General features: G+C 58.5%; 2 protein-coding genes across 3 annotated transcripts in view; one reads left to right on the top strand and one right to left on the bottom strand.

Moving 5' to 3' along the window:
• Positions 1–9,555, top strand: part of FKBP8 (FKBP prolyl isomerase 8) — a 281,109-nt gene that overhangs the window by 100,215 nt on the left and 171,339 nt on the right. The window lies entirely within an intron of this gene.
• CRTC1 (CREB regulated transcription coactivator 1) overlaps positions 334–9,555 on the bottom strand; it is a 66,701-nt gene continuing 57,479 nt past the window's right edge. For both annotated transcript variants that reach the window (XM_049877471.1, XM_049877472.1), the window contains exons 12-14: positions 7,486–7,572; positions 6,849–7,029; positions 334–5,201 (exon numbers count right to left, since the gene is read on the bottom strand). In XM_049877471.1, coding sequence (XP_049733428.1) covers positions 4,990–5,201; positions 6,849–7,029; positions 7,486–7,572 — 480 coding nt within the window. In that variant the 3' untranslated portion in view covers positions 334–4,989. The remainder of the gene's footprint in view (positions 5,202–6,848; positions 7,030–7,485; positions 7,573–9,555) is intronic.

The raw sequence follows: 9,555 nt of genomic DNA, 5'->3' as shown, positions 1-9,555 counted from the left end.
CCCCATGCTCCAGCAGCCTGCTGGGGACCAGGAACTTCTGGCCCCAATTTGGGGAGGCCCCTAGGCTTGTGCTGTGTCTCCTGCAGTGTGTGCGATAGCCACACTGACCCCTTGGATTGTCTGCCCCAGAACCTGAGAGTGGGTCTCTCAGTGGTTCTAAGTTTGAGAGTCTGCCCCTAGGTAGGCTCTGGGCCTAAGGAGCCAGGTCTGGGCCCGTGAGGGGCCCTCACACGTGGCCATGTTCAGGTGCCTGTCCTGGGGACCCCTGCGATGCTTCTGGCTCCTCCGGAGGGAGCAGGAAGGGGTTGGAAGGAAGGAGGAGGCAGAGACGAAAACATTGGAGTTTTATTACATTTCATTACAAAGATGCAAAGGTACAAAGACAGAAGCATCCGCGCCAAGGGAGAGCGGCCGGCCAGCCCGCCCCGCCGCCAGAGTACATGCTGGGGGAGGACAGGCCGCAGGTTTGCATATATCAGCGGGGCGCCCGGCCCCTGGGAGTTCCTACCAAGAGTGGCACGTGGGTGGTGACCTGCGGGTCAGGGTACTGGCCGGGTGAGGCTGAGCATCAATGTCCCCAAATCCCAGTGCCCTGTGAGCGGGGATGTAGGCCACCTGCATGCAGCAGGGAGCCCTCTGGAGCAGTCACCCTGACTCCAGTCCCTGCTCTCCACCTGCAGGTCTGAGCCACCATGGGAAACCCAAGGGCCCCGCTTGGCTGGGCTTGGTCCTGCCCCCTATGCCCTCAGGAGTTGGTAGGGCCAGACACCACTGGACAGGCCTGGGGGTGCAGGTCACCCCACCTCTCTGCTCTTACAGAGCTATGACGGGAACAGTGACCACAGCCAGTACTCAGGTGAGGCCTGCCTGTGCCTGCCCAGGGCTATGGGACCCCTCCTCACCCCTGACCACTGCCAGCCAGGCGGGGACCCCAGGAGCTGACAGGAGGATGCCTAGTGGCTGCACAACCCCCTTCAAGCATGGGAGACCTCCAGAGGTGAGGGCCTGGGGAGAACTGGGGGTATAAATGTACCCAGCTTCCCGATCACCCCAGAGGGCCCCAGCTTCCTCACTGTGCCACCCAGAGGAGCAGTGGCCAGTGACCTCAGTGCTGACCCATAGCACCAAGCTGAGGGTGCCCTGTGTCCTATCCCTGCATTGAGGAAGAAGCCTCATATCCTGGCCCCCACACCGAGGGTCCCCCCACATCCTGGCACCTGCACTCCAGGTCTCCCTGCATCCCGGTCCCCACACTTGAGGATTCTCATGTCCCAGCCCCCACATTGAGGGTCCCCCATGTCCTGGCCCCCGCATCCTCTGACGCACAGCTCCACCAGGACCTGGTGAGGGTGACTGGGGCTGCTGCTCTGATGGGAGTGGGGTGGAGGGACACAGACAGGGATCCCCAGTATACTGCCAGGCATCACACACTTCACTCAGCCTGTGCCAGGGCTAGGGTGCTGGGATGGCCGTCGTTGGGAACACAGAAAGGAACTCAGATTCGGACAGGGCAGGTGCATAGATTAACGTTTGGTCACAAGTGACATGGAGGACCAGGGGTGTGGGTTGCTCCCCCGCACCCTCGGTGCCTCTGAGTCCCCCAAGGGTCACACTGACGGGTTCACCAGGCCTAAGAGCTGGACAGGGATGGTCTTGTGCTGGCATCTGCCCCCAATCCCCCTATCCCGGCCTGCCCCGCCACAGCCAGTGCCAGGCGCAGTCCCAGACCAAGGTCTGTCCCTGCAGGATAGAGGATGGACAGACATGAGGCCTCTCGCCCTCTGCATGGGGGTCTCATGGTGTTCGTCAGACACCCAGCCTCGGCCACCCGCTATGACACGTGGCCTTGGGATGGTCCACCTGGGGGCACAGCCCCTCCCCAAAATCAAGCCAGGAACACAGATGTGAGACTCTGGTACCCTGGCCCAGGACCCCACAGGAGGATGAAGGACAGCTTGAGGCCCTTCTACCCACAACGTCCCTCAGGCCAGAGGGAGGAAGGGATTCACAGAGAGATGTCCTTTGGGGGAAAGGCCCCCAACATGTGCCTCACCTCATCCTTGTACCCTGTGGCCCTTGTCCTAGGGAAGCCTAGAGGTCTCCCTGAACTCCCACAGAAGGGCTTGACCCTCTGGGTGCCCCCATGAAGGGCTCACCCTCGCTGGGAAGCCAGCCAATTTCTGGGTGCCGCCAGCTGCAAGACTTCCGAATTCTGCTCAAGTGTCAAGGAAGCCGTGGGTCTTCCCCCAAGGGGTCTCAGAGCCCACCATCCTCAGGGGCTGGCACCTGCCCTGACCCCCCAGGAGGGCATCAGGAGGGGGTTGGGCGTGCATAGAGGGGAAGGAGCTGACCAGGCACCCCTACACAGTGCTGGCCTGTCCCCATTTATAAGAGCTGGGTGGGGAGCCAGTGCCTCACCCTCGGGTCATCTGTGACGTGGGGGTGCCACCCTGACAAGGTCCTTAGTCACCCCCAAGGGCAGTAGTAGAACAAGGGCACAAACCACTCTCCTGGTGACATAGGGAGGAGCTAACCCTGGGCCCCCCTCGGGCCAGGTGCCACACACAGGGGAGCAAGCCCACTGCCCCTGCAGACCCAAGGCTGGAGAGGAAACCGAGGCAGGGACATATAGGCAGCTCTCTCTCTTTTCCTCGGCCAGCTGCTGTTGTGGCAGACTTGGCCAGGTTGGGGGCACGCAGGAAGGATGAGTATCCAGGCCTGTCCCGAGCAAGAGGACGAAGGCACCAGACCTATAGACATGACTCTGGGGACTCCCCTCCTGTCCCCTGCAGCATGTCAGAAACCACAGTATTTTCACACCCATTCAAAGGGCTGGTTCCTGTCTGCTTTTTTGTCTCAGAAAGTCTTGGCAATTTAAGAATATTTAGTAGTGATACTAAAAAAAGCAACCCTATTGTGCACCCTGAAGGGCTGCCCAGACCCAGGGAGGCACGTGCCCTTCGACACAGGGACCCTGGACACTGCCTCCTGGCTGGCTTCAAATCCCCATCCCGTCTCTGGGAAGTTTCACGTGATGTTGGTCACCTCTCGAATGGAAAAACAACATGAAGATGGAGCAGAGCCATCAGATAACATGATTCAGGGTGCATAGCAGGACACAGGTCCCCAAGATCAACTCTCCCTCCACTGGGCTCCTCAGGGAGCCACGGCCGGCCAGCTGAGTATGGGGCCTGAGCTGGGGACCAGTGTGGGGCCAGGTGGGTGCAGATCACTATATTAAGGCCGTTGTTTAAAAGTTCCACGTGTGAGTCTAAGCATCTTCATCAAACTCTCCTATGTACAAGTTACATGTAGTTTCTTTAAAATAAAAATGTCTCCGCCTCTCGTTCCCAGCCCCCGCCACATGCTCCCAAGAACGGCAGCAGTGGAGGGGGGGAAGGAAGGGAGGAATCTGGCTCTCAGAGGGCAATGTGATCATGGACAGGCCAACACCATTGCCAGGGGCCAGAGAGAGGAATGGTCTGGCCATCAGGGGGGACTGGAGCTGGGTCAAGTCCGCTCCCCCAGACAGAGCAAGGAATGCCCCCAGATCCTATGCAGGTGGCGCCCAACACCACAGGACCAGCTAAGCAGAAGGTACCAGCCCAGCAGGTGGGGCAGCCGAAGGTGAGCACACCTGGATACAATTCGAGGGGTGGGACAGGCTCAAGTTCCAAAGCAGCCACAGAAAGACCCTCGAGGGATCTGTAGTGCAAAGGGTCAGAGATGGCCCAGGGCTCGGTCTCAGCCCCAGGTACATTACCAGCCTTAGGGGTGTTTCTAGAAGCACCAGGAACCTTCTAGAATGGGGCATCAGCTTGGCCCTGGGTTCTCAGAGGGTGGTGATATTGGTAGGTGCCCCCCTGCCAGCCCGACACCTGCAGCAGGGAGTGCCACCCGGTCCATACAGACCCTCAACCAAAATCCAGCCCCTCCCCAGGGGTTCACTGTGCTGGCAGATACAGGTGGCTCGGACCCTAAATTTTGGACAACTTGGGGTATACCTACTTCCAGTTAAGAGTAAAAATATACACAAGGGAGGTTGGGGTCAAACATGCTGGCAGCCAAGGGTCAGCCAGAAGTGTTCAGGTCTTGTCTACAACCAAAATATAAATATGAACCAAAGAAAAAGAAAAACAACAAGACAAATGCCCTGGCTCCCCCCACCCCGATTCCTTAAAGAGCAGGATGAAATCATAACAACATCGACCATGGACAGATAACGAAAAACTGAAAGCTGTTGAAACCTTCGGAATCGTTCCTGCCTCCCTGAGCGTCTGCGAACTGTCATCCGTGCCTGGGTAGGAGTTTCACGCAGCGACGGTGACCCAGGACCGGCTGAGGCTGGGAGCTCAGGCGCTGCTGCTGGGGACGCTCAGTCCACACCGCGCCTTCACCGCGCAGAGCCCAGCGTCTTGCATGTGCTCAGAAATATAAAAGACAGCGGTCAAAATAGTGTTTATTTTGCTTTGGGTCCGGGCCCCCTCTCTGGTGCCAGCTCCCTGGGGTGGTAGCCGGGGATGGCGGAGGGCGGGGCAGAGGAAGGCAGTGAGAGCTGGACAACAGTCGGAAGATGCACCTCGATACGCCCCCCAGGCCCAGCGGACCTGTCACATGCTCTTGGTATCTTACGGGGGCTCACTCGCACCCCAGGCAGGAGAAGGGGCGAGAACGCGCAGGGGAGGGCAACAGGCAGGGGGCTCAGGCCTCCGACCCCCACACAGTCCCAAGCGGACAGCCTAGGCGAACCGGCAGGGACAACCAGAGGGTGGCCACGAGCAGGGGGCTCAGGCCTCCGACCCCCACCCAGCCCGGCCCGCGGCCTCACGCTGGGACAAGCGGGCAGGGGGCAACCAGGAGGCGGCGGGTGGGCGGGGACGGCGGGTCGGGGCGCTTTGCAGCATCGCAAGCTCAGAATCACAAGCTCGGCCGGTGCATGGCGGCGCTGTGGGGACCACTGACCGCAGTGGCGGTGGTGGTGGCGGCTGCTCAGAGGCGGTCCATCCGGAAGGTGTCCTCGGTGGCCGGGTCAGCCAGGACCATGTCGGGGTCATTGAGCATGTGCAGCCCATCCAGGGTCAGGGGGTCGATCTTGAGCTCGTCCAGGGGGAACTGGGCGTCAGCGTCAAAGCTGACATCACCAACCCCGGCCAGGGAGCTGGTCAGTTCTTTAGAGAGGCTGGGCGGGGACTCTCCAGTTACTGGCGGGTGGGGAGAGAGGGACAAAAGGCACAGCTGAGTCCTGGATTCCTGCTTCCTGTCAGTAAGCACTGTGCCTCACGTCCCCTATCAACACTCTCAGGGTGACTCTTCCCCTTGGGGACACTGGGCAATGTCTGCAGACATTTTTGGTTGTCACAACTGGGTGGGGGTGCTACTGACATCAAGTGGGTGTTGGCCAGGGATGATGCTCAACACCCTCCAATGCACACGATGGTTCCCATGGCAGAGAATGATCCAGCCCCAGATGTCCACAGTGACAAGGGGGAGGAGCCTTGCATTAGTGGTCTGGGAAAAATTGAATTTGATCCCTGCTCACACTATATACCAGAATAAGTTCCCAGTGAGTTAGGTGGCATAAACCAGGATGATCCTCAAAAAAAAAAAGACAGTTGCCATTGAGTCAACCCTACTTCATGGTGATCCCTTGTGGGTCAGGGTAGAACTGGACTCCACTGGGTTTTTGATGGCTGAACTTTGGGAAGCAGATCACCTGGTGTTTCTTTCAAGGTAACTCAGGGTGGACTCCAGCCACCAAAGTTTTGGTTCACTGCTGTGTGCTTAACCGTCGGCACCACCAGGGGCTCCAGGGGGGTCCTCCAGCTTCTGTGATGTCCCTCCTTTCTCCCTCCCCACTCAGTCTGTGTATTTAAATACATGCATCGTCCTAGGATATCAGTAGGTCAGATGATTATGGGACACAGTCTCTTAAGGGTCAATGGAATTTCCTACCCCAGGGCTCCTCTCCTGGGACAATTCTAACCCCCAGGAGACACTCAGCAAGGTATGGGGGCACTTGTGGTTTTCATGACTGGGGCACTACTGGCGTCGAGTGGGTGGGGACCAGGGATGCTGCTCAACGCCGTGCACTGTGCAGGACAGCCTCACCTCAGAGAATGATCTGGCTCCAGAAGTCAGTGCTGACCTAGTGGGAGCCAGGGTTCCCCGCTTGACCCAGGCTCTATCAGGAGATCTGTGTGGGTCAGTGTGCGTGTCTGGGGATGCCAGTGTGGGCACAGGGGACAGGAGAGACAAGGACTGCCTTGTGAGGACACAGCGCTGCACAGGTCGGGGGAAGCCCAGGTTCCCAGCAGGGATTTCAAGCCACAAAACCCCAGGTGCTTTACTAGAAATGTGGTTTCAGGCTTGTTCCCCAACTGTGAAATGGGAATGAAAACTACTGATCCTCTGGGCTGTGAGGACAACCCCAGGGGCCTGATTCACCTGTGTTTCCCTGAATTCACACTCAGACTCCAGGCCACAGGAGGCTCCATCTGGAGACGCCAGCAGGGACCGTTGAGGGGGTGGTCTCATCCTCAATTCCAGTAGCCCTGGCTTCTCAGGAAATCACTCTTTTCCTCAACAAAGCCCAGAGCCCCCAGGGAGCATGTGGAGGGGGGCGGTGGGAGGCTCTGGGTTCTGTTTGGACGGAGGCCCTATTCAGGGCTCTGGGTGGTGCTGGTCATGGTGTGTGGCATGTTGTCATATCTGTTAGTCCATGCCACAGTCACGCATGTCCCAGCCCATGTGCCTACTCAACAGGTGGGTCTGGTGGGGCATGGGGGTTCCAGGTTCCAAGGCCCTTACTATGCTTGCTCCGATCCCAGAATGCGAGACACCCCACTCACCTGTGAGGATGATGTTGGGGATGCCACCATGGCTCGGGTACCCCAGTGGTGTGGTGTCTGGCAGGCTGCCATGGCTGCCCGTGAGCCCCATCATGGCTGCCTGCGAGTAGCTGAGTGTTGAGCCAGGGCTGTACAGGCTGCTTGAGCTGATGGTTCCCTCCACCATGTTAAACTGCTCCAGCTGGAGGTGGGCGCGGCGGCCGTCAGCCCATGGGCACCACAGGCAGACGCATGCACCCTCCCCGCAGAGTCATCCAAGTCCCCGATAGATGGAGGATAAGCAAGTGAGGGACCAGCCCTAGGACCGTGCCCACTGCTCCACCCTCACTCTCGTCCTGGCCCCTCCCTATTTTGGCTCTGTACCCACCCCACACTGGCCCAGTCCTGGCCCCACCTCTGCTCCCTTCCTGGCCCTGCCTGGCCTGCCTTTGCAACGCCCCCACCCCAGTCCCAGCCCCACTCAGTACCCCCGCCTTCCTCTGATAATAGGCATCCTTGTCTTCTGACCTGTCTCAGACTACTGCACAGGTGTGCACCCCACCCTCATCCAGGTCCCCTCCCATCTCCTCCCCGACCTGCCTCCACACCCCAGGTTTCCTGACACCTGTGCCCCAGCCCTTCGTTGGCCCTGGCTCACCTGGTGGGACAGGGTGTTGGCTTGCCTGGCTGCCATCTGCTGCTCATAATATGAGTCCCCAAAGACACTGCCCAGCGTGGAGGAGTGCTGCGGACAGAGAAAGGCTGCTGAGGAGTGGTCTCTGGCTAGGTGAGGCTCCCAGGAACCCCAAAGAAGCACTCGGACGGTAGGGGGATGGCAGCGTTCACTCTAAGGGATCCTACCCTCGGGATGGAGGGGCGAGGGTGTGCCGGATGCCCTGGGATGACAGCTTCTTCCCAGCGCCTGCTCCTTGGGGGCCTTTGTACTGACAGTCTCCTCCCCCTGGAGCCTGGGTGTGGGTGGTTGTGCTTCCACTGGATGGAAGGTGGGGGACGCAGGGACAGGCCCCAGGAGGAGAACCCAGTGTGGCTGGGGTCAAGGCAATAGTCGTCTCCCCCACTCAGAACAGAAACGGTGCTTGCTGGCCCCCAGCTGGCCTCCGAGAAGATGCAGGATGGGTGGACAGAGTTAAGACAAGGTGCTGGGCCTGAGTGCAGGCAGCTCCACAGAGGGACACCACCCCTGTGTCCCAGGACCTCAGAGCCCCACACAGCTGTGTCCACCACAAGCCACCTGCCACCCCCACAGCCTGACCTGTTTCCTCTGCTGCCCTTAGCTGCCCGCATGGGGCCGCATAACACATGGGCCTACTACGTGTCCAGGCAAGTGTCTCCACAGAGTACAAGCCCTGGACCTTCTCCCTCTGAGCTTCGTTCTAGAAAGATCCCTGCATGCCCCAACAGATGCTATAGAAAGAGCCCCGCACCCTGACAAACCCTTCAGAGACAGATGCTTCTAAAAGACCCCCATGTGCCCTGCAGATATGCCAGAAACATGCGTGTGCCTGATAATGCTCTAGAAAGATCTCCATGTGTTCTGACAATGGCCAAAGCCAGAATCTGGGGCCTTGATTGACCAGATAGGAGCTGATCACACAGAATGCAGACTCAGCGGGCAGCTGTGGGTGGTTGGCAGGGCTGAGAGAAGAGGGGGGAACACCCACCCCCAGCGCAGAGTATGCGGGAGGGTCCATGAGGGTGGACTTCCCTACACCTCTCAAATGCCAGGAAAGGAGCTAGAGAGGAATACGGCAACGTGGCAAAAGCTCTACTATTTTGGGTTGAATTATGTCTCCCCAAAAGATGTGGCCAAGTCCTAGCCCCCATGCCTGGGAACGTGACTTTGTTTGGAAGTAGGGTCTTTGCACATGTGATCAGTTAGATCAACATGAAGTCATATTAGAGTAAGGTGGGTTCTAATCCTATACAACACCTGTCCTTACAAGAGAGAAGAGACAGAGACAGAGGAAAGATGCCATGTGAAAAGCCATCTATGAGCCGAGGACTGCCTAGAGCCACCAGAAGATGGAAGAGGCAAGGCAGGACCCTTCTCTAGAGCCACAGGAGAGCGCGTAGCCCTGTGACACCTTGATTTTGGCCTCTGGCCTCCAGAACTGTGAGAGAATGAACGGCTAGTGCTTTAACCCCCCAGTTTGTGGTACTTCATTACAGCGTGCACAGGACAGTCACATGCCCACATCTACTCTAAAAACCCTCGGCTTCAGGGTTTGAAACAGGAAGCTACCAAGCTGTGGCTGGGTTTCCCAGATAAAGACCAGGATGGAGGAATGGTGTCTGACCTATCTCAGTTGTCACAGGCCTTTTCTGAAGCCAAGGCTGGACTTCTTGGGGGAACAGGTCACTAAGTACTTGTCTCTGAATGGGGCTGCCCCACCCTTATGGGCCCACACGTGGTGGACAAAGGCACCCACAGACACTGCTGGACAGATGGCAGGACGCTTCCTCTCTGCATGAGGTCAGCCAACCCGCCTCAGGTTTGGGCCTGAGAATTAGCTGACCATCCCAGTGACCCAACCCGATTCTTATTCTGCTGCGCATGAGAGGGACGTGACTGAGGGACCAGCAACTACTTTCTGCTGCCCCTAGGGGACCTCGCATGGTTCAGAAACATCCCACCACCTCCCCAAGCTGTTTCTCCCACATCCCTCACAGTACCACCCCCAAGACCAACATGTTACTGGAGCTGAGA

Source organism: Elephas maximus, chromosome 3, assembly GCF_024166365.1.
Source record: "Elephas maximus indicus isolate mEleMax1 chromosome 3, mEleMax1 primary haplotype, whole genome shotgun sequence".
NCBI classification, from domain to species: Eukaryota; Metazoa; Chordata; class Mammalia; order Proboscidea; family Elephantidae; genus Elephas; species Elephas maximus.
The sequence above is the reverse complement of the archived record's forward strand: the minus strand, read 5'-3'. Positions and strand labels throughout refer to the sequence as shown.